The 23,391-nt window shown below is 55.6% G+C and overlaps 3 protein-coding genes across 12 annotated transcripts in view; 1 reads left to right on the plus strand and 2 right to left on the minus strand.

The window, feature by feature from the left end:
* The window catches only part of YJEFN3 (YjeF N-terminal domain containing 3), a 49,453-nt gene extending 33,281 nt beyond the window's left edge, over positions 1-16,172 (minus strand). Inside the window, exon 1 of the mRNA XM_050769773.1 lies at positions 16,169-16,172. The gene's annotated coding sequence lies outside the window, so the exon portion shown is untranslated. The remainder of the gene's footprint in view (positions 1-16,168) is intronic.
* SUGP1 (SURP and G-patch domain containing 1) overlaps positions 1-23,391 on the plus strand; it is a 273,381-nt gene that overhangs the window by 37,804 nt on the left and 212,186 nt on the right. The gene's annotated exons all lie outside the window — the stretch shown is intronic.
* Positions 547-23,391, minus strand: part of GATAD2A (GATA zinc finger domain containing 2A) — a 120,708-nt gene continuing 97,863 nt past the window's right edge. For 6 of the 10 annotated variants that reach the window (XM_050769562.1, XM_050769563.1, XM_050769564.1 and 3 more), the window contains 10 exons: positions 11,498-11,630; positions 11,224-11,355; positions 9,565-9,654; positions 8,125-8,256; positions 7,791-7,958; positions 5,303-5,582; positions 3,865-4,163; positions 3,238-3,312; positions 2,752-2,947; positions 547-863 (listed from right to left, as the gene is read on the minus strand). In XM_050769562.1, coding sequence (XP_050625519.1) covers positions 733-863; positions 2,752-2,947; positions 3,238-3,312; positions 3,865-4,163; positions 5,303-5,582; positions 7,791-7,958; positions 8,125-8,256; positions 9,565-9,654; positions 11,224-11,355; positions 11,498-11,630 — 1,636 coding nt within the window. In that variant the 3' untranslated portion in view covers positions 547-732. The remainder of the gene's footprint in view (positions 864-2,751; positions 2,948-3,237; positions 3,313-3,864; positions 4,164-5,302; positions 5,583-7,790; positions 7,959-8,124; positions 8,257-9,564; positions 9,655-11,223; positions 11,356-11,497; positions 11,631-23,391) is intronic. The other 4 variants (XM_050769569.1, XM_050769568.1, XM_050769570.1 and 1 more) reach the window with 2 other exon arrangements.

A 23,391-nucleotide genomic window follows, 5' to 3' on the forward strand; every position in this document is an offset into this window, starting at 1 on the left:
AGAACCAGCAGCAATGGAAGCGTTCAGCTGAAGCGAGGGTTGCCTCTGTCATCCTGCATCTGTCCATCAGTTACCGGGGCGGGCCGGCCGTCCCTGCCAGGGGCTGTGGCACCATAAGCCGCCCACCCTCCAGGGCACAGGGCCAGTGGGACGACGCAGCGCACAACAGGGACCCCAGGGTCTGCACGGTTTACTTTTAACTCCATCATTATGAGGTGATTAAAAAAAAATCTTTCAACTTATAGATCGCCATGGGAAGGCAGTCAAAGATCGGGAGCCTAAGACGGGGAAAAGCAAAAACAAAACGAAATGCCCCGCTCGGTTCAGAAGCCCCGGGCGCTGGCCTTGCCCATGCGCGTCACAGTGTCCAGGGTGAGCCGCCCGTGTGCCGGCAGGGGCCGAACAAGGGGGCCGGGAGCAGAACCAACCCCCAAGGTCCACTTTTCTGCTGGTGTCGGGCAAACTAAAGGCAAAGAGAGAAAGGAAGAAAGCCCACGGGAAAGGTTCCCCAGCGATGATCCTTGTCCGCCTATGAGGCGACACCAGCCCCCCAACCCTGATGAAACTTTGCAGCCAAGAATTGAGGTCTCGCCTCTGCAGCACGGCCGGTGCTTGCTCTTGGGACGGGCACGGTGTCTTCCCGAGCCAGCGGAGGGTGGTACAGTGGGTCCTTCTAGACTGGGGGCCAGGTGGGGAAGGAGGGAGCCCGTCTTCCACGGGGCCTGGCTCACACTATTTCCACGTGGCTGACTGGGGGATGGAGCGGGGTGGGATCATGTCCAGGAGGTACTCTCGCTGGCGGTCCACGGCCGAGGAGCTCTTGTGCACCGCCAGGCTTGGGCTGACAAACGCAAGGGTCCCGCCTGCAACAGAACAGAGCAACCAGCCGAGAAGGCCCTCGTCAGGAGGACTCCTGGGAGGAACCCAGTCACAGGTGCCTAGACCCCAGCCCCAAAACACACTAAGGACCCAGGAGCCCTTGCGAAGCTGCCCACACTACTAACTCAATCAACGTTTCAAATCCCAGGCCCCAGAGCCAGAGTATTTAGGCAGCAACTCAATGGCCCTGACATTTCCAGGTTCTGCCAAGGTAATCCCAAGTGCAGGGCAATCATCAGAGGGTCAGCAGCCACCTGTGTTTACAGAAATGAAGGCACTGACCGCAGTGCTGCTTAGAACAGTGGAAAACCATAAACAAATTTGTGCAACAGGATAATAATACAGGATGGAATACTATGCAGCCATGAAAAACTATCTTAGCCGGGCGCAGAGGCTCAGCCTGGAATCCCAGCACTTTGAGAGGCTGGGGTGGGAAGATCGCTTGAGGCCAGGAGACCAGCCTGGGCAACACAGCGAGGCCCCATCTCTAAAAAAATATCAGCTGGACATGGTGGCACATCCCTGCAGTCCCAGCTACTCCAGAGGCTGAGGTGGTAGGATTGCTTGGGTCTAGGAGATCCAGGCTGCAAGTGAGCTATGATCGTGCTACTGCACTCCAGCCTGGGCAACATAGCAAGAAGTTGTCTCCAAAAGAAGAAAACAAAAAACAAAAACAAAAACAAAAACAAAAAAAAAAAAGGAAAAAACCTATCTGCTACCCTCAAGTGTTTTTTTTTTCTTGGTGGTGGTTGTTTTTAATTTGTAGAGATGAAGTCTTGTGGTTTGCATGATCTAGACTGGTCTCAAACTCCAGGCCTCAAGCAATCCTCCTGCCTTGGCCTGTCAAAGCACTGGGATTATAGGCACGAGCCACTGTGCCCAGCTCAAATTTTAATGCTTACAGAAAGGGTCTCTCATTAACACACAAAGTAGCCAACCTAAGGCACACATCTGCCCTCTCCTGAACTGCTCCTGCAGAGCCTGGTACCTGGGCACGCCCCTCACTTAGGACAGCGGCAGGCTCAGCAGACTCTCAGGCTCCCCCACTCTGCCTAGGATCTGTCTCATGACTGTCCTCTCCTACCTGCAGGGTCACAGGCTTCAGGGTGCATGTGGGACACTTTGGTTCCTCTCCCAGAGGGTGCCCGTCTCCATAACTTGGCCCTTCCTGACCACCTTTTATTTCCCCATTTATGGTGGACACAATAAATATTAAACTTTTGTTCTAATGTTAGCACATACGTGAGAAAATAAACAGGCCATCGGGACCATGCCAGGGACGGTGGGGCCGCAGCTGACTCAGGAGAGCCCACTCGAGGGCCTTCACCCCCACTGGTTGTTCTTCAAACACCGTCTCCGGCAAGGCCTCCACGACCTGCCCTAGGTGAGCCTGGCCCCTGCCCTGGGCGCACCCCCTGCCCCGCATTACTGTTCTACTCTGCACCACTCGGTGCAACCGCAGCATGGATGGCACAATGACAGAAAAAAGGATGTTCACTGCGGCACAAAGAGAAATGGGGAACCCTGAGCGGGCAAGACAGGGGTGTGTGCTGACAAGAGTCCATGTGGATGGCTGTGGGGGCACCCTCTGAACCAGGCCTGGCCCACATTTTGCGGGTCAAAGGCTGAGCCTGGGTGCAGAGAGTGAGGGTAGTTACTATTTCCTATCTGCTTGCGGCTGTCACTTCTTCAGGGTGTCCTGCTTAGGGGCGGGAGAGAAAGCCAGAGTCCGAGGAGGTCGAGCTTGGGAAGCGGGTCTGGGAAGCAGGCCTTCCTGTGTTTACTGGGTGCACATGTGCCTCTGTTTACGATAAGGAAGGGTGGACCCTGCAATGGGTAGGTCCCCTGGGGAGTCCTGCAAAGGCCACCCACCTGTGCTGAGGGGCGTCTTCTTCCAGTTGGAGGTGGCGCTGCCCTTGCCGGAGCTCACGGTTCTCTCGGAATGTCTGCCGGTCCTGCTGACCAGGGCTGTGGCCGAGGCTGAGTTCTGCAGTTTTGGTGACGGACTGAAGGTGTGCAGGACACCTCGGGGAGTTGTGGCCGAACCCCGGGAAAGCTGGCTGGAGGCCTGCAGTGGAGAGAGGGGGGCGACGGCTCACACAGGGAAAAAGACAGCAGCGGGCGAGACACTCAGCGCAGCCTCTCCTTGCTCTGGCTGACCTCTTCCCACCCACACGGGGTCCCTAAAGTCCAAAATCAGGAGACCAGGTAAGTTACACAGAGGGGTGGGGGAGGGGAGAGAGAGAAACAGAAACAGAGGGAGAGACAGATAGAAGAGGCAGCGTGACAGTCGGCGACTGACGTGGTCACGAGCTGCGGTGGGGGCGCGGGGCTCCCGGCGCCCGGCGCGGTTCTGACCTGTAGCACAGCCCCGTTACTCCAGTCGCGGGCCTCTCCTGAGCGGAACGCCAACTTACGCCGGGGTTTTATGACCTACACAAATCGGGGTTAAAAGCGAAGTCAGTGCCGTCCGCTGGCTGGCCCAGAGTGACCGAGGGGGAGCCCCACAGGACAGGCCCGTCCCCCGGGGACTTTAGGCGCCGCGTGGGGATCTTGAGGAAATGTGTTTAGTGAATTGCAAAGAACTTCCAAGAAGACAAAAATTGCCAAAAGGGAGCTTCGGGTCTACAGAGGGTGGGAAGGAGAAACATTAAAATAAAACAACACGAGAACAAAAAACTTGATTTCAAACTTGTTCCTCTCCAAATTTAGCAAGAACATTTCTTCCAAACGCCCCTTTGGTATCTCAACGTGGCTTTCAGAAAAGTCCTTGGAGACAAGCAGTACTTGTCAGCCGGCAGCCTGCGAGTGAGAGCTACAAAATCTAAAGACACTGCAAATTAGTGTTTTCGCCGCCCAATGCCACCATTAACTGCAATTTAGACGCGCAGTTAACAATCAGGCGGCGCAGTGAGGGTGTGGGGCGGATCGTGGAACGGCCTCTGCCTCCCAGGGTTGGGGCTGCCGGCAACAGGCCAGGCTCACCTGCTTCAGCGCGGGGTGTGGGGCAGCGGCGGGCTCCGCCTTGGCCTGTGCAGGGGCCGCACCCTGCTGCAGGAGCCGCTGCTCAATCTCCTGCTCCTGCTGCAGCGCCTTCACGAAGGCGGCCTTCAGCCGGCTGGTGTGCTCCACCTTGAGCGCCTTCTTCTGGTTGGTCGTCATGCAGTTCTCACACATGATGGCGCCGCTCTTCTCCTCCCGCCAGCGGCACGTGAAGTCCGTCTTGCACTGTGCACACATGTAGGGCTCCCGGGACAGCACAGTGGCAGCCGACATCCTGCCCGCTGCAAGCAGACAGCACGTGGCTCAAGTCAGAGAGACAGGATGACAGTCAGGGCCCTGGCCGCCCCCAGCCCGGGATGCTGGAGCCTCAGTTGCCGCAGTCTGTTCGTTCTGCAACTGCCTACTGGGCACCAATGACATGTGGACATAGGGCCAGCCAAGGCCGAACAGCTTCAGAAAACGTCGGCCTCCTGTCCCACCCACCGCTGGACATGACACCACTGAGAACCAGCAAGGACCATGCCAGGCCCTGCCTCGATGTGGTGGGCACCCTAGGTTATGTACGAGTTAATAAGGGTGACAGGCAAGTCACCCAGCCAGTGCTTTGTGGCTGCTGAGGTGCTCAGTTCATTCTTAGGAGGGGGTACCCCCAAATGCCACATGTCCTGAGGAGGAAACTGCCCCTGCCCTGGGCCCCTCACAGTCCTGCCCACTCCTCTGCTCTGAGGGTCTGATGCAGTCACCAGAAAAGGACTCAGCCTCCTGGCCTACTCGTGTCACCCCTACCTCAACCTGTGGGCAGAAACATCCTTGGTCTCCACATCCAGGAAGCAGGGGCTCCCTGGGGGCCGATTCGCCCACCCAGATCCACCCACCTGGCTATCTCCAATGCTGTGTTGATCACCCTGCAGATGCCCTTTTATTCTTAAATCCCCCAGGACAAGGTGCACTCCACACTGCCCCTGAAGAGGGTGATTGTGCGAGCCTGCCCAGGCGGGGGCAATGGGGTGGGCTGTCCCTCTCCCTCCTCAGAAGCTGGGAGCACTCGAAGCTCTGGAAGGTTCTGCCTGTGTGTCACAACCCCACACTGGTTTGAGAGCCCTTTGTGGAGGCCAACCCCGTCAGTCTCCCACAGATGTGCACCCTCACCACCTGTACTCCACCACACGCCAACATCATGGAGGCCACTACTGCCCGTCCCCCTGGGCCCTGAGCCTCTCAGGGCCTGGCTCTCAGAGGCCCCAACCAGAGGACAGTGTCCAGACTCCACAGTGGCACTGATGGTGTTCCTGCCAAGCCTACCCAAGACCCTCCTGGCTAGGCAGCCCTGCCCCAGCCTCTGCTGTGTGTTGGAAAGAACCCAGGGGGCACCCTTGGAGGCCAGAGGCAGAAGCAACCTCACTGGGTCCAGGCCACGCACCTTGTGTCTCCAGTAGGTTCTGCACCACCTCCTCCAGGCCGACCAGGTAGATGAACTCGTTGTTGGCGGCACTGGGCAGGAAATTCATCTCTGGGGCTGGGGGCTTGGGTGGGGGGATCTCGAGTAGCGTCTTCTCCAGCTGTTTGCGCAGCGCCAGCTTGGCGGCTGCCTGTCGGCTTGCTGGAGACTCGGCAGAGGTGACCACAGAGGCCACGCTAGTGGGGGTGGAGTTGGCCTGAGCGGAGGTGGCTGTCGTCCCCTTCAGTGATGCTGGGGTGGGCTTTGGGAGACAAGAACTCAGTTAGGGCGCTCTGTGTGCCTGCCCAGAGGAATGTTCCCCAGCGCCCCCATGCCCGAGGTCCCTTCAACTGCACTGACTAACCAGTCCCCTTGATGATGGCATCCTTACGAAAGTGAACCCAGCCATGGTAACAGGCTCTTAGAAGCCAGGGCAGCAGGGAGAGCTGCGAGAAACACGCCACCCTAGGAGGCGACTGCTCATCTGCACACACACGCAAAGGTTTACCAGATACACCACACACACTTAAAATCTATAATTTGCCGCGCTCCGTCATGTGATTGTGAGGGCACCCACGTGGCTGTCACCAGCTTCTGGTGGTCACCACCCTGCCCAGCAGGGCCACTGTCCTCTGGCTACGGCCTGGCCTACTGCCTTCTCACAGGGTATGAGAGTGCTCACCGCAACACCCCCATGAGCCTCTCTGCACGTGCTCCCCTGGGATGCTAATGTCTGAGGTAGTCCCTGAGTTCTTATGGGGTGATGGGGGAAGCAGCTCCTAGGCCAACCTCTTCCCCTTCCCCTCCACCTAGTCCTCGCTGCTGCAGTGCCACTTCACAGTCCTGCCTGGATCCCAGAAGCAGACCCTTGACTATCTCCACCAACCCCACAACTGCTGGATGGGGCACTCCCCGAAACCCAGAACTGACCACATGCCAATGTTCTTAGCTTTTGGGGGCTGAGGACCCCTCTGGAAATATGAGGAAAGCTGTGCACCCCACCCCCAGAAAATGGACACACCCAGTGACTTGCAAATGCCACACTGTGGGGCGCAGGGTGTCCAGGATGCCTTCCCAGGGTCCCACCCTACAACGAAGGCTCCCAGAGACCAGCCTGCCAGTTTTTTGGCCCCTCAGCAACTGAGACCAAACCCAGGCCTCCGTCACCCCTGACCAGCCAGTTCCCCTACTCCTTCCCCTCACAGCCTCCCCAAGCCCTGCTAGGAGCAGACCACCTTCTCTGCCACTGACTGCCTGTGCCCACCCTCAGGGCACAAAGACAACAGAAAGGACTGGATAAAAGTTCACGGGTGGGGCCGGGCGTGGTGGCTCACGCCTGTAATCCCAGCATTTTGGGAGGCCCAGGCAGGCGGATCACGAGGACAGGAGATCGAGACCATCCTGGCTAACACGGTGAAACCCTGCCTGTAATAAAAATACAAAAAAATTAGCCGCGCGTGGTGGCAGGCGCATGTAGTCCCAGCTACTCGGGAGGCTGACGCAGGAGTATCTCCTGGGAGGTAGAGGCTGCAGTGAGCCAAGATCGCACCACTGCACTCCAGCCTGAGCAAGAGGAAGACACTTGTTTCAAAATAAAGATATTTGATCACACCACTGTACTCCATCCAGCCTGGGCAACAGAGCAAGACTCTGTCTCCAAAAAAAAAAAAAGTTCACAGGTGTATGAAACTACCTGCCTGGGTCAGTCCAGGACTAGCCATCTTCTCTACACTCGAACCTGACCTTCAAAAGCAGGCAGGGACACTGCTCAGAGTCTCGCTCTTGTCTGAGGGCAGGCAGGCAAGAACAAACCGTGCCAAAGAAGGAAGAAAGAGCAAACACGCCCAGCAGCAAAAGCCCCTGCGGACCCGGTAATTTTATCTGTCAGCCAAGGCGCCTGTTTCCAGCCTGCCCGCCCCTTGGTCCTGCTCTTCCCATCCTACTTCCAGGGGGTGGAGACAGACCCTCCCCATCTCAGAGGCTCTGTACAGAGGTGAAGGGACGTGTGGCTAAGAATAGGCGCGCCTGGTGACATGAGAACATTTGCTGAGGAGGCGATCGAAAGAAGCCACTGCTGGGAGGGTGGCATGGGCTCCAGGGCACCCCAAGGCATCTCCGGGCCCATCACCAGCCTCTCCTGGGCCTCGACTATCCCCCTAAACCTGCTGTGTGCCACGTGCTGTTTCCTCGGCCATGGGGCTGATGAGCAGACCCCACCTTCAGCTCAGGTCGGTGCACTGCCCCTCTCAGCAGCTGCCCACCTGTGCTGGACAGCAAGTCTGCCCACGACCCACACAGCCCTATTGCCCCTAGGAGCTCAAGTCCAAGCCTCTGCCTGGCTCTGAGGGAGCAAGGCAGGTCATGCCACACAGCCCGGGGAGACACTACTGTGCCCCAGAACCTGGGTCCAAGGGGAGCAGTCACAGGTGGAACACACACTCTCCCTCACCTGGTGCGGCGCAGCCCTCACCTGTGGGATGTTGACGAGCAGGCTGGTGTTGGGAACATTGGTGACGCGGATGAGGCCCTGCTGGATGATCCTCTGTCCCTGAATCTGCACACTGGGCACCGACGCCCGGGGGGCCAGGAGGAGGGGCGGTGGCCCTGTGCTGGAATGTTGCCTAATGCTGTGGATTTGCTGTTGGGGTAGGGTGGGGAAGAACAAGAAATCTGACTGAGATCAACAATGGAGGGGGACCGGAAGGCACAGGCACCTTGGCCCCAAGGACTGGGAAGGGCCCTACTTTCAAGGTAGACAACTGCTGAGGCTGCCAGGTCTCCCCAGTGTGCACAGCTCTGCTTACCTGGGCCCCCCTGACGAGTGGGGGCATGACGACCTGCGAGCTCGCCTGTGGCCCCAGCTTCGAGGATGCCTGCTGCCCACCTCGGACCAGGGGCGGGGGTATGACACTGCCGGGCATCCGAGCTGAAGAGGTCTGCCAACGACACCAAGACCCAGATTTACATGGACCCCTCCCGCCCTTTTTTTTTTTTTTAAAGCAAGCAGTTTTACTGCTTTTATGAAAGTACATACAAGTTTTTTTGGTTTGGTTTTTTTTAAGTAAAAGAAAAGTTAAAAAATAAAATTATGGATGGGTGCAGTGGCTCATGCCTGTAATCCCAGCACTCTGTGAGGCCGAGGTAGGCAGATCACAAGGTCAGGAGTTTGAGACCAGCCTGGCCAACATGGTGAAACTCCATCTCTACTAAAAATACAACAATTAGCTGGGCGTGGTGGCACATGCCTGTAGTCCCAGCTACTCAGGAGGCTGAGGCAGGAGAATTGCTTGAACCTGGGAGGCGGAGGTTGCAGCGACCTGAGATCACGCCACTGCACTCCAACCTGGTTGACAGAGCAAGATTCCATCTCGGAACCAAAAAAAAAAAGATTTAGCTAGCTAGCTGGCTGGGGGTGGTGGCTCACGCCTGTAATTCCAACACATTGGGAGGCCAAGGCGGGTGGATCTCTTGAGCCCAGAGATTTGAGAACAGCCTGAGTAACAGTGAAACCCCATCTCTACAAAAAACAGAAAAATAACCCAGGCATGGTGATGTGCGCCTGTAATCTTGGCTACTTGGGAGGCTGAGGCAGAAGGATGGCTTAAGTCTAGGAGGCAGAGGCAACAGTGAGCTGAGGTCATGCCATTGCACTCCAGCCTGGGTTACAGAGCAAGACCCTGTCTCAAACAAACTAACAAGGCGAATGTGTAACACAAAATTAGTAAAGATGACTACTGATTCTAAACACTGGAACAAGGACCAGGACTCCAACCACAGCCGTGCGAACCTGGGCTCACTCCTGAGTGAGTCCCACCAGCATGGCAGTTCATTCTCACATGACACTGGCCGGTCCATGGCAGGATGGGCATGGTCACCCCCTAGAGCAAGTTGGGGGCTCAGGCCTGTTTGAGAGGGAGGGGCAGGAGGGCCTCTTCCGACCTCAACCATATGGCTGGGAGAAAGACTCTGCCCCTCACCTGGAGGCCCTGGAAGAAGGCTCTCTTGGCCAGAAGAGTCAACATGAAGGGAGATCAGACTTGCTAGAGGCACTCACTGGAAAGCCCTCTTGCATATATGCTTTTTCCCCTGGGCTGTGGACTGGAGGGCCTCACTCCAGCCTACTCCGAAGGAAAGGGCAACCTCTTGCAGAACCTGGACCAGGGCTGTTTGGGAGCCCAAGGAGCCTATTCTTGACAGCAGCAGTGCCGGCAGGGCACCCACTGAGACACAGCAGGGACACTGACCTGGAGCGATGGCTTGCCAGCAGGAATGTTCTGGGTGCCCCGAACAAGCGGGGGAGGGGTGGTCACGGCACTCCCGACAGAACCTGTGGGCTGCAAGAGAGCAGGACACCAGGAGGTGAGGGGCCACCTGGCCCTCTCCCCACACGGAGGCACCAAGATTTAATGCTGCCACCGAGGACTGACTGTCTTCCTCCCCTACGGCATCAGGCTCTCAGAAGTTCTGCTTGAAGGCTGAAAGTGACCCTGTCTGCGGCAGGAGGTGACAATTTCTACATAGGCTTAGAAGAGATTTTCCAGCAGCCCCACCCACTACTCTCGGCATCACTTCTTGGCCACTCCCTGACACCCATGCAGTGTCCTGGCACCCACTTGTGCCTTCCAGGAGACAGAATGGCTGATGGCGGCAGTGCCGCTGAGGCAAAGGACCCATGGCCCAGGCAGGGAGATATCAATCTCAGTGAGAAAACAGTGACTCTGGGCACTTTTTAAAGCTGCATGTTCCACTAAAGAAGGGTCAGTGACAGACTTGGTGTCCCTCAATGAGTTTTTGGCAAGTGACAAAGAAATAGAAAAAAGAAACAGGCAGGGCTCTTTCCAACCCACTTGCTAATTGGGTAGCTGTGAGGTGTGCGGGGGGGCGGGGTTTCAAAAAACAAACCCCCAAGCCAGAGCAGGGAGAGTCCTGTCCTTCCTTCAGCTCCTGCTGCCCAGGACACACTTACTTTCTGGTTCACTGAGGCAATTACTAAAGTACTCGGAAGGTAGGAGTTTCCCAGAACAGAGCACTCAAAAAGCCCAACAAAATAAACTTAACCTCGCTGCCCATTAACCTGCATCTAGAAGCAGAGCAACAGTGAGCTTCAGGCTCCAGGGAAGAAGGAACAGAAGCAGGACCCTCCTGAGAGTTGGGGCTGAGATCCATGGCAGCTCAGCACACGTCCAGCTGGGAGGGGACTGAGATGCACACAGCAGGAGGGAGGACAGTAGAGACTGGGGCATCCCCTGCGCCCACAGTGCGGGCGGCCTTTCTGCACAGAGCCCTTCACCCAGAAACATGCTTCCAGTGGCACCAGACATCTGTGCTCCACTTCCCTGACACCTGTTGTCCAAGTGAGGTTTAGGGCGGGCGCGGTGGCTCATGCCTGTAATCCCAGCACTTTGGGAGGCCCATGAGGGTGGACCACAAGGTCAAGAGATCAAGACCATCCTGGCCAACATGGTGAAACCCCGTCTCCACTAAAAATACAAAAATTAGCTGGCTGTGGTGGCATGTGCCTGTAGTCCCAGCTACTCAGGAGGCTAAGGCAGGCCAATCACCTGAACCCAGGAGACAGAGGTTGCAGTAAGCCAAGGATTTGTGTCACCGCACTCCAGCCTGGCGAAAGAGCAAGATTCTATCTCCAAAAAAAAAAAAAAAAAAAAAAAAAAAAGTGAGCTTTAGACCCTCAGATCCAGATTACTCTAGACTGAAATTCACTTTAACATCTTCTAAGCTAAATCCAAAATGCACACTGGAGTCCACAAACGGGGGAGCGGGACCTTGCCCTATACTCCCTCAAGGAAGCCCTTTCACCTTTCTGGCCCCTGACATTGATGATGGGATCAAGGCAAGGCCAGAGGCTCCTGCTGGCCCAGCGAGGAGGGGAGACAGGCACGCACCTTCTGGGCGGTGGCTTCCTTTTGTATCTGACTCTGCCGCAACTTTTTCAACAAAACGAGTTTTGCTTCTTCTAACCTCAACTCTTCTTTCAGCTGTTTGATCATCCTTTCTCGTTCTTCAGGACTGCTTTTCTGCAGGGGCGAGAGGAACAGGGTTGAGGGAGAGCGTCCTTGGTGGGAAGCAGAGGCCCTGCCGTCACTAGCTCCACCCAAGGGCGCCATGAGTGGGAAGGACACAGTGGGGCTCTGGCGGCAGTGCCACCACATGGCTCACCATGAGGGCCTCGGTGCTAGTCTCCTTCAAGGCCACCGTGGTCAGCCCATTCACTCTCGGGCTCGAGGGCTGCTCGTTGTCGGACAGCACAATCACATCGGGTGAGGGAGGTCTCCTCTCAGATTTCATGTCACTGTGGGGTGGAGACAGTAGTAACCAGAGTGCCCTTGACAGCTGTGCCCACCCCTGTGGACACATGGCAGGGAGGTGAGACCTCCCTGGCTGCTGTCTGCCCTGCATCTTCCACATCCCCAGCCCCACCCCACGGCACCTGGGCTGTCTCCTTCTTCTCACCCACACGTCATAGGGCACCCAATCCCAGTGCCCAGGTGGGCACCTTGATGGTAGGGACTTCTTAGTGCCTGCCGCCATGTTGCCAGGGCTGAGGGTGTATATGCCCCTGAGAGTGACATGGTGACTCTGGAAAACATGCCGCTCCCTCTACCGTGTGCCTCGGATTGTGTAAACACTCGGCTCTGGATCCTGGGGTCCTGCTCAGTGTTAGCCACTGTGGGGGCTTGAGCATGCTGGGTCTGATGGCATGTGTGTGCCTCGTCCCCAGCGGCAGTCCGTGCCCATGGTGGAAACCCCTTGAAGAGAAGCCCAGCTCCCTGTGTGAACCACTTTCTTCTCTCTCCACCCAGGGAGGCCAACAGCCCTCACACCTGGCAACCAACCTGTCCCCAGAAGACCAAGAGGTGTATCCACAGGCTGCCAGCTTGCTCACAAGGTGGCACCAAGTGCTAGATGGCCCTTCTTGGGCCCCACGTGGCAGCAGCAACTATCTGTTTTGAAACTGACTAGGACACAAGTTCTCTCAAAGACCAGAGACTCTCTACCGGCCTGATCTACTCATGGACTGGTTTCTGGCTGGCTGCCTCCAGCTCCACGTGGATGCCAACATCATTCTGCCTGTTACCCTGCTGCCCACTCCATAAGTTCCAGCTCAAAATTGCATCATGAGACAGTTCATCATGATTCCAGCCCTCACACCTTTTTCTTTCTAATGAATTTGCCATGGTCTGGGGAACTCACTTCTACCTGTGAACTTGACCTGAGGCCTGTTCCTCCCCTTCTCACTGTCGGCCCACAGCATCTCACTACCAGCTGAGAAGCACCAGGGGACAATCGGGGAAGTACTTGCAGGCTTTCCTTTTTTGTTATTTTGTCAAAATACAGTCACAAACATCTAAGAGTGTGGCTGATGAGCTGCTGTTATTCATCAGAACCAGGAAACAGTAAATATTCATTCTGTGCTAACGGCGGGCCAGGCTCCAAGATAAGTGCGCATGGCACCCACGTCATTTGACCCAGGCAGGAACACATCAGTCTGATTTTCCCCTTCCTGTGAACGATCCTGTAGGATGTATGTGTACAGCTGACACTACTGAAGGTGCAAGGCTGAACACCTGCTGTGGTGTTGCTGACCCAACGCAAGTCCCAGAGACAGCACTCGTTCCCAACCAAGCAGCTCCATTTGCTGACGGCACAAGGCAAACTGTCCCTGAAGATCTGGGTTCATTGTACTTTTTTTTTTTTGAGATGCAGTCTCGCTCTGTTGCCCAGGCTGGAGTGCCGTGGTGCAATCTTGGCTCACTACAACCTCCACCTCCCTGGTTCAGGTGATTCTCCTGCCTCAGTCACCTGAGTAGCTGGGATTACAGGCATGCATCATCACGCCCGGCTAATTTTTTTTTTTTTTTTTTTTGTATTTTTGTAGAGACAGGGGTTCACCATGTTGGCCAGGGTGGTCTTGAACTCCTGACCTCAGGTGATCCGCCCACCTCAGCCTCATTGTACTTTGATCCAAGTGAATCAGGTCCGGTTTTTTGTCAGCAGGAAAACCAGCCAAGGACAGAACGCATCCTCTAGGTGGCACTGTGACCCAGGGAACAAACTCGGACAAAGTTAACTGGGAGCTGCAGCTCAAAGTTGTCCGGGCTCTCGCTCTGCCTGGGTCCAGTTCATAATTAGACCCCGGCAGGGTTGAGGAGCGTCGCTAGGATGAAGGACCTGGCTCTGCTCTAGCAGCCCTCGGGACCTCTGAGGTCCCCTCCAAGCCCAGGAGCTGCATCCTCAGGGAATGGTGGACACAGAGCACCAGAGGCTAAGGCTTCACCAAGGCTACCCTGGACTCACCAGATGCCGGACTCAGGAACCACTTTACTTGCTCTCCTCTTGTCCCTCCTAATTCCACCCACCAGAGCTACGTGGCGGCTGTACCTGAACGCTGGTCCTAGCCCTGATCAACTAGGTTCTCACCAGAGACCTGGGCATGGACAGAAAGGTACAATTTCGAAGTATACAATCCCCCAGGCAAGGGGTTATCAGCCCACATTCTGAAGCCCAGAACTGGGTAGCTTGTTTCTAAAGTAACCCAGGACACCTCACTCAGGTCTTAGCAAACCGCCAGCATGTCTCTCCTTGCTGCCGGCCCCATGCCGCCCAAGATCGACTTTCAAGGTGACCTCAGGGCTCTAATTCCAGGCTCCCTGGATGTGTACACACACTGAGCACCTCAGACGCAGGTGGTCCCAAGGCTCCAGCACAGAGCTGCAGCGGCTGGCCTCTACCCAGGTGGGCTCCAAAGTGAACAGGTTAGCGGGGACCCAAGGCAGCATCCCGTATAGAGTTACAGACACACTTCCTGAGCCAGCACGAGCTGAAATGAAATGACAGCCAAGCTCTAAGGGACTTAACACTTATCATCTTATTGAGGGCGTGAGGTTCTTCCAGAGGTGAGACGTCTAATAAAATTCAAATCTGCCTGAGGGAAGAGGGCAGGCGAAGGGTCCAGACCACCTAGTAGCTGAAGCTGCCTGAGTGGGCTGCTCTGACCACAGTGCTTCCTGGCCCCATCTTGGCTTGCGACTAATCAATAACTCATCCAAGAAATGATGTCACCACCCATCAATGATCACTCAGCATCCCAGCAGCCAGCAGGGAGTGAACTTCCTGTATGCTAATCAGGCCACCAAAAAGTCATGTGACAAAGGCATTTCCCTCCTTGGTCACATGACCCTTTAACTGTGCCTTCCAACGTGAAAACCATGGCAACGGCCAGTTCCAACCGGTTTGTGACACGCAGCCTTCATTTTGAGAAGGGAGGTAAGGGTTCAGGTGCTGTCAGAAAATGGAGTCGCCAGGCTCACCCCAGGGCTGTGGAGCTGCAGGCACTTCCTGTGTGGCGCCGGCCCACAGGGGACTGTTGCTGCACCACAGGCTCCAGTCACCTCTACACACACCGCACACGGGCCCCTCTTAAGTTTCTAAAATGAAAAACTTTGTTAAGCTCACTTTTTAAAGGAGAGGAGCTTTAAGAGTCTCAGGACTTTTTAAAATAGTTAATTCAGAAAAAAAGCATGTGGCTCAAAATGATCGTAGGCATTATTTCAGGGAAAAATTTAATTATGAAAACTCTCTGAAGTAAATAAAAGCAGTGGAAACCTAGCCCAGCATGCTGGGAGGGATGGCATCGTGGCCCAGGGACAGCGTCTGCCATTCACTCTACAGCGGCTGTCCCAGGCACCAAGTTTATTTGGAAGTGATGTGGTATTTCAGGACAAATCCCATAAGCCCGTCCTGCCCATCTTGAGAAGCCTTAATGTAAAACACACTGATCAAGAGATTTTATGTGACCTACAAAAATCCCTGGAAGCAGGCCAGGCTGTTATCAGCGTAAATGGTCTCACCCGCTCCCTGCCACGCACCACTCATACTCCCCCACCCGCTGGCACCAGCCCTGACCTCACAAGCACAGAAATTCTGTTACCTGCCAGGAACTTCCATAGAACTTCCTGGAGGAGAGGCCGGGATTATAAACTTAAATCGAGACACGATCCCACTTCCACAGCACAAGGTTACGGCTTTCAGCTGCCCAGCAACCAGCAGCCAGTACGTGGTTAATATTTAGTGTTCCCTCAGCCAGCGCCGGGAAGGAGCCGTCCTTGGAGGCTGGGACCTTTGTGGTTCTCTGAATGGGCCTGCCTGGTATGCAGGGAAGGCACACTTCATCCCCCTCTCCCTCATTCATTCATTCATTCATTCCTCACTCACATCTGCTGAGAGCTCATTTAAAAAGTAGGTGCTGCAGCAGGCAGTGGGGAGGAACCCCTGGATAAAAGGAGGCTCTATCCTTAGGGTTCAGTATACCAGGTAGGACAGACACAAAAGGGAAGGGGCAGGTGGGGGCGAGGCTGTAGGTGGGCTTGGGGCTGGCCCCGTGAATGTCTGACCATCGCTGTCACAGCCACAGCAGCAGGGCAGCTTCTCCGGAACTTGTATAAATGCAGCGTGTCCTCCTTGCCCCAGACCTGCTTGATCAAAGTCTGTATTTCAGCAAGATCCCCCAAGTCTTGCACACACTAGGGAAGCTGGGGATGACCATGACCTGTGGCCCAATGAGGCCTCAGGATAAGAAATCCTCCTCCAGGCTGGCTTGGGGAAGACAGGCAGGGCCCAGCAATGCCTTCTCCAGCCACATAACCATTTCCCGCTAGAAGCTTTCCTCCTCAACTCTTTCAGGCCTAGCAGAGTGGACTGCTGGCTGTGTGTAAAGGTGGGATGAGGGCTTTGCTAGAGCCAACACCAGTCCTGCCAGCCCACTTGTCCCTTGTGCAAACACTCTTGGGCTCACCAGGCCCTACCCGACATGAACCAAGCTGTTAACATCCCCCGCCCTCCTGGGGCCTGGCCCACAGACATGGCCCGGCATGGCCGTGTTCTGTCTACAGAACATCCCTCTTCAACATGCCTCAGGAAGCCTGCCCGGCCCTGTCCCCCTGCCCCGAGGTGAAGGTCATAGCAGAACTTGGGGTTCTACTTGGGGGACTGCAGGTCTAAGCAGAAACCCCCCAGCTTCCCAAGAGGGGCTGGCTGGTGGGTTTCTGTTCCTTAGCCCCCCAACAGCCCAGTGACTGGCCCACCCACCCTCGGCCCAGCAAGCCTGTCTAAGTGCCTTTGGTTCCCTGCACCGCACCCCACCCCACCCCTGTGAAGATGAGCCCTCCCTCCCCCTGCCTTGCAGGGTGACATGTCAGCACCTGTCTGACAAGCAGGTTCCTGCACCCTGAGCTGGGGGCCATCATGACCTCCTTCAGGTGGGTGTGGCACCGGCACAGCACCCAGGGACCTATGGCCTCATTCTGTGGCACAGCCTCAGCTCCCAACGAGGGACAGGGTGCCCCCAGGGTGACCAGATGAACAAAGGGCAAGGGGGTATCCAGCCCTGGGGTGATACCACAGCCCCAGAGAAGGGGGCAAGCCCCCATGTCCTCAGAGCCAGGAATCTCCTCCTAAGTCCATGATGGCTGGGGATGGGGGAAGAGGCTGGCTGAGCCCATCGTGTGAGGGTGCTGAGCCCTGAACCCGCACACTCCCTGTGGAGTAGCTCCTTTAGCAAGCTGCGGCCTGGAGCTCACTGGCCACCCCTGCCCAGCCTTGGACTTCAAACAGCAGCAGGCAAGTCAGGCTGTGGAGACAGCCCTCACCCAGTGAGTCAGAAGATACCTGGGTCTCACCTGGTTCTGCCTCTTGCAAGTGACACTTCCCTCTCCATGGCTCCTGCATGGCAGGGCAGAGGAATCCCTGTCCCGCAGACTCTCAGGGCTGCCTGGTGAGGTGAGACCTCAGTGCTGAGGAGGCTCGGGCACCTTAGACAGCCGGCTGGGTGCAGGGGGATCAGGCAGCCCTGCTAATCTGAAAATGCTCTGAGAGCTCAGGCCTCGGGAACAGTGACCTTCCTGAGAGCACTCATAGCCACCCTGCATGCCCCTAGGATGGAGAGAGACGTCCCAACAGCCTGGGTTCCCTGCATCAGGTCCATCCCCACCTCGGAGAAAGAAATGGAGTTGTTTGCCGGGAGCTGCCCCCAGGGCTGTCATTTGGTGAGGTGGAAGCATCCCGCTGTCAGATCACATGCTGCCTCTTCAGAGCCAGCCGCCCACATGCAGCAGCCCCAAAAACCCAGATGGCAGCAGCACCACGGACTCCCGAAGCCCGACGGATGCTCTGACAGGATGCAACCTTGAAGGGGCTAGGAGCGCGCAGGAGTGATTTTCTTTCGGATTGTAGGGCCTTAGAGGAAAGTACTTCTTGGGGTCCCCAACACTGGGAAGATAAGGGCAGCAAATAGGCCGCCTTGCCTCGGCCTTGCAGCTCCCAGATGGGAGCGACAGCAACGAGTAAACTTGAAACATGTGCCTGACCCGATCGCTTTCTGAGGAGAGAGTGGGAGCCCGGTACAGAGCAGACAATCTCAGTAAACAGGTCCTGAAATGTGACACCTGAACATTCACAAACTCCCCAAGGGCAGACTGGGTCTGCTGGGGGCCTGGCAAGGCTGGGGAGCGCCCACCTCCTCCTCTTGCCTTGGTGGAGGTTCCAGGGTGGGGGCTGTGAGTTCAGGAGGAGCCATGCCGCGGACTGATGGACCCCCTTGCACGGTGGGCAGCTGCCTCCCTCGTGCACACAGATGTTGTGCTGCTGGAGGAAAGGGAAACCCACTCACAAGGATTTCTGAATTGTGTGTCTTCATGTGTCTTTGTAAAGTAACAGACCCTGGAAGCCAAACTCCTATTCTTTGAATCCAAGTGCTTTTGTGGATATGAAAAAGGAGCCCTAATACTTATGGCTGACAAACCCTGGACACCGGACCAGACTCTGCAAGACCCCCCGACCCATCTCCGTAGTCCTGAGGAGGCTGTAGGCTCTGGCTGCATCTATTCATAGGCCCCGTAGTACTGGACCTGGGCTGGTTTTATGGCTCAATTCCCAAACTACAGAATGCAGAGGAAGTGACGTGGCAGCCTTTTGAGGTGAAGTCACAGAAGCCTTGCAGCTTCTGCCTAAGCCCTCGGAATGCTTGCTCTAGGAGAGCTGAGGTCTGACTGCCCCAAACCACCATGGGGTCAGAGGCCCACGCTAGCCTCCGCTACACGGGGGAGATGGAGACAGGCACAGAGACTGGTCCAGCCAGTCCCAGCTGTTTTGGCCATCACATGTGAGCGATGAAACCACTGGGGACACCCAGCTCAGCTGACATGCAACTGCAAAGACCAGAGAGCCCCACCAGCAGTGCCCAGCAGGGCGGGACCAGCCAACCAGCAGAACCGACAGACTGAAAAACGTCAATATCTCACTGCTTTAAACCACTAAAGCTAATGGAGCCTATGGCCCAGCCTGTCCCCTGGGGAGCTAACCCATATCACTGTAACTCCACTTCCTCCCTCAGATGCTACCCTGGGACAAAGCAGGGAAAGAGAAGGGGGAAAGAAAGGGTTTACCCAAGTAACTACCCGCGGAGCCTTAAAGCTCCCCCCGACAAGAGGGACCAGCAGCAGCCTACACAGAGGCCCCCCGGACAGCTGCAGACTCAAGATGAGAACAGCTCTAGGAAGGTCAGGTGGGAGACCAGAGCCGCCCAACAATGGAAGGGGGTGAAGAGGGTCCCATGGAAAAGGAGGAGAAAGTCCGCAGGCCGGGAGGCACCTCAGCTTCAGGCAGCACCTGGAGTGAAGTGAGTCAAGCCAGAAAGCAATTCCTCATGCTTCATTCAGTCTCTCTACCTGCCTTCAAGAAAGACTCCCAGAAAAATCCTATGACAGAGAAAAAGGACAGTGTTATCATCAGTTCCCCAAGTTAGTCCTACCACTGAGCAACTTTTTTTTTTTAGAGACAGGGTCTCACTCTGTCAGGCCGGAGTGCAGTGGTGCAATCATAGTTCACTGTTGCCTGGAACTCCTGGACTCCAGTGATCCTCCCACCTCAGCCTCCCAAGCTGCCGGGACCATAGGCACACACCACCACACCTGGCTAACTTTTTTCAGTTTTCAATTTTTGGTATTGAAACAGGGTCTCTCACTCTGTTGCCTAGGCTGGAGCACGGTGGTATGATCGTGGCTCGCTGCGTTTTTAAAGTTTTTGTACAGGTGGAATCTCGCTATGTTGCCCAGGCCAGTCCCAGCAATATCTTGTGTGGCAGGCCCCTGTGTAGTGGGTGTGCTGACATACAATTCTGGTAGCATTCACTGCAACCTGGGGGTGGGCGCTGCTCACTGGGACCCCACACAGTTCTCCTTCCTTTTACAAGGGGTGGTGTTCACTCACTCAATTGATAGAAAGGGAGCTCTGTTGTCCAGACACAGGCAGTGCCCCAAAACTGAAGAACTAGGCCAGGCGCGGTGGCTCACGCCTGTAATCCCAGCACTTTGGGAAGCCAAGACAGGCGGATCACGAGGTCAGGAGATCGAGACCATCCTGGCTAACACGGTGAAACCCTGTCTCTACTAAAAATACAAAAAAAAAAAAAAAAAATAGCCAGGCATGGTGGCGGGCACCTGCAGTCCCAGCTGCTCGGGAGGCTGAGGCAGGAGAATGGCATGAACCTGGGAGGCGGAGCTTGCAGTGAGCTGAGATCACACTACTGCACTCCATGCTGGGCGACCTAGCTCCTCCGTCTCAAACAAACAAACAAACAAACAAAAACAAACAAACAAAAAAAACTGAAGAACTCCTGGGGGTTGTCTGGTGTCCTTCCGAGCCACCCCACCCCCACCCGCTTCTTGCCAGCCGCAGCCCCTCTGCGGATCCCTCAACTCCTTTCTTAGCATCCATCACACTCCTCCCGCCCCGTAACTTGAGCTACTCTTGGCTGGGATGTTAGAGAAAAGCCGGGGGCCTGCTTTGTGGGGCCCAGGAAGACAGAACACATTCTGCTTCTCTGCCACAGAGGCCGTGGAGGTGAGCGGCTAAGATGGGATTTTTGAAACCCAGCCATCATTCTTCCTGGAGACTTTAGGTCCAACGACCGCTCTGGGACTCCATTATGGTGAGCCCTGCCACAGCGCTGGCTAAAGAGCTCAGGAAAAAGAGAGAGAGTGTCTGTGTGGCTGGCCAAGACCTGTGAGCCCATCCCTGCCCACTCTCCTTTCCTCAGTACAGAAGGGAGCAGTCCCAGGTCCCCAGCCAGAGCAGAGGAGCCCCATGCAGTGCCCGCCCCCAGCATCAGCACAGCCAGGAGGCGGCCAGCCCACACTGCCAGAACGCCTTCTAGGAATGCAACAGCCCCTAAAGTCAAAGGGCCCAGCCAGGGAGGCCCAGAGGACCTCAGTGCGACAGGGGCCAGTCTTGGGGGCGTGCAGAATGGCTTGGCTGAGGGTGGTAGAGACAAACCCAAGAGACCCTAATACCATGCTCATGTGGGCCAGCAGCCTCCACCCGCCCACGAAGGCCACTGCAGCCCGACCTTGCCAGCAGCTGACACCACCAGGGAGGCCACATCAAATTCAGCATGCTCTGCTTAGAAATACAGGAAGACACATGCATTGGAAATGACTACAATCGAATAACTGAAAGGCTAACTTTTCAGATTTGGAAAACCAAGCAAACATCTGCTGGGCCTTTATGATGGCCACTCCTAGGCCAACCACGAAAATTCACCCTTCCACATAATCCTCTCCACAGCTCCATCATCACCCCCAGTTCCCAGTCTAGGGGACAATCTCAAGGGAGGGCCACATGACTTCCTAAGGTCACACAGCAGGACCTGCAGACAACCTGGGCTCCTACGGCACCTGAGCTCCTGTGTGGACCCCTCACTGTGCCAGGATCTCGGGGGAACCCAAAAGAGGAGATGTGGGGTTGGAGAGTATGGGCCCCATGTGACTGGCAGCTCCTAATTCAGGTCATCAAATATCTTTATTTTGAGACAAGAGTCTCCCTCTATTGCCCAGGCTGGAGTGCAGTGACGTGATCTTGGCTCACTGCAAACTCTGCCTCCCGGGTTCAAGTGATTCTCCTGCCTCAGCCTCCCAAGTAAATGGGACTACAGGTGCCCACCACCACACCTGGCTAATTTTTGTATTTTTAGTAGCGACAGGGTTTCACCATGTTGGCCAGGCTGGTCTCAAACTACTGGGCTCAAGGGATCTGCCCACCTCGGCCTCCCAAAGTGCTCAGATACAGGCATGAGCCACCGTGCTCGGTCATATTTTATTTTTTTTGAGACAGGGCCTCACTCTATAACCCAGGCTGGAGTGCAGTGGTACAATCACGGCTCACTATAGCCTTGACCTCCTGGGCTCAAGTGATCCTCCCACCTCAGCCTCCTGAGTTGCTGGGACTATATGCATGAGTCCCCACACCAAGCGAATTAATCTGTTTGTTTATTGGTAGACATGGGAACCACTATGTATTGCCCAGGCTTGGTCTTGAACTTTTGGGATCAGGTGATCCTTCCACCTCAGCCTCCCAAAGTGCTGTAACTACAGGTGTGAGCCACTGAGCCCCACTATGTCATTTTTGGAATAGTGAACTTTTATTTATGGCTGAAGGATCCTGGACAGCCAGTAGCATCCACAAGCTAAGTCCCTGAGGTGCGAAGGAGGGGGCAGTGTGAGGACACAGATGTGGCCCTCAGACTCTATCAAGAAATGATAACGTACCCAAATTACAAGACGAGTCAGGGGATGGTCAGAAACAAAACATGGCCAGGTGCGATGGTTCATGCCTACAATCCCAGTGCTTTGGGAGGCTGAGTGAGAGGATGACCTGAGCCTTGGAGTTCAAGAGTAGCCTGGGCAACACAGTGAGACCCTGTCTCTAAAAAATAAAAAAGCTGGGCATGATGGCAAGCACCTGTAGTCCCAGCTACTCAAGAGACTGAGGCAGGAGGATCACTCGAGCCCAGGAGCCGGAGGCTACAGTGAGTTATGATTGTACCACTGCGTTCCAGACTGGGAGACAGAGCAAGACCCTGTCTTTTAAAAAAGAAAAGAAACAAAACTCAGTGGTGGTGGACACTCGCACTGTAAGTGGGCCAACGCCTGCTGGAAGGGGTGGGATGGGGTTGTGGTGCTCAGGAATCCAGGCTCCCCAGGGCCTGGTGTGGGGAGAGTAAAGGACAAAGAGGAGGGGAAACCCTGGCCACTGACCACAGCACCCCTCCTGACACTGGTCCCTGCACCATGCCAGGCCCACCTTCCTCCAGGGAGGAAACATGGTGAGAACTCCTCAAGCAGGGTGGAGGAAGGACTCCCTACAGCAAATGAACTGAAAGGCATCTCCTGGGAGAGATGCCAGCTTCCCCACCAACACACAGGGAGAGAGAAGTCACCTGTGTGCATGAAAGCCACAAAGATGAAACACACACTGCTTCTGAAACGACCACAAACTTTCTCAATGAATGGAAAGTGCTGGCTGTGTCTGGAAACCTCCTGCCCCTCTTTCAAACATCTGCATCACAAGTGGCTAGATCACCATCACTTGCACCTGTCTTCCTAGCCAGCTAGGTACACCCACACCCCAATCAGACCTGCTCCAGTTGCTCTGCACAGAGTGGCCGCGGGTGACCCACGAGGACCACTGAGGGGCTGGGTACACTTCTGCAGGTACTGGGGGGACTGGCCCATTCACCAAACCTCAATGAGGCCAAGTTTCTTCATCTGCAGAAGAGGACACCACTCACCTCAGGGGGCAGTCATGAAATGCGATTAAACCTCACCTCTGACCAGCGCCTCTGTGGTATCCCATGACAAAGTACAACAGGATGAAGCCCTGCTGCTGCATACTGCAGTGGAATGGCGCCATGAAGAGAAGCACACACAAGAGCGTTCATGCAAAGCCTGGTGCTTCATGAAAAACACCCGAGGGTATCTGGTACCAGTGATAAAGTACGAGCTTCCAATAATCAAAACTCTGAACTTTGGAAAACTTATATTTGCTACCTGCTGTGAGCTCAATAATTTCCCAACGGGGCCGGGCGCGGTGGCTCAAGCCTGTAATCCCAGCACTTTGGGAGGCCGAGACGGGCGGATCACAAGGTCAGGAGATCGAGACCAGCCTGGCTAAATACGGTGAAACCCCGTCTCTACTAAAAAATACAAAAAAAAACTAGC

Source organism: Macaca thibetana, chromosome 19, assembly GCF_024542745.1.
Source record: "Macaca thibetana thibetana isolate TM-01 chromosome 19, ASM2454274v1, whole genome shotgun sequence".
Classification (NCBI taxonomy): domain Eukaryota; kingdom Metazoa; phylum Chordata; class Mammalia; order Primates; family Cercopithecidae; genus Macaca; species Macaca thibetana.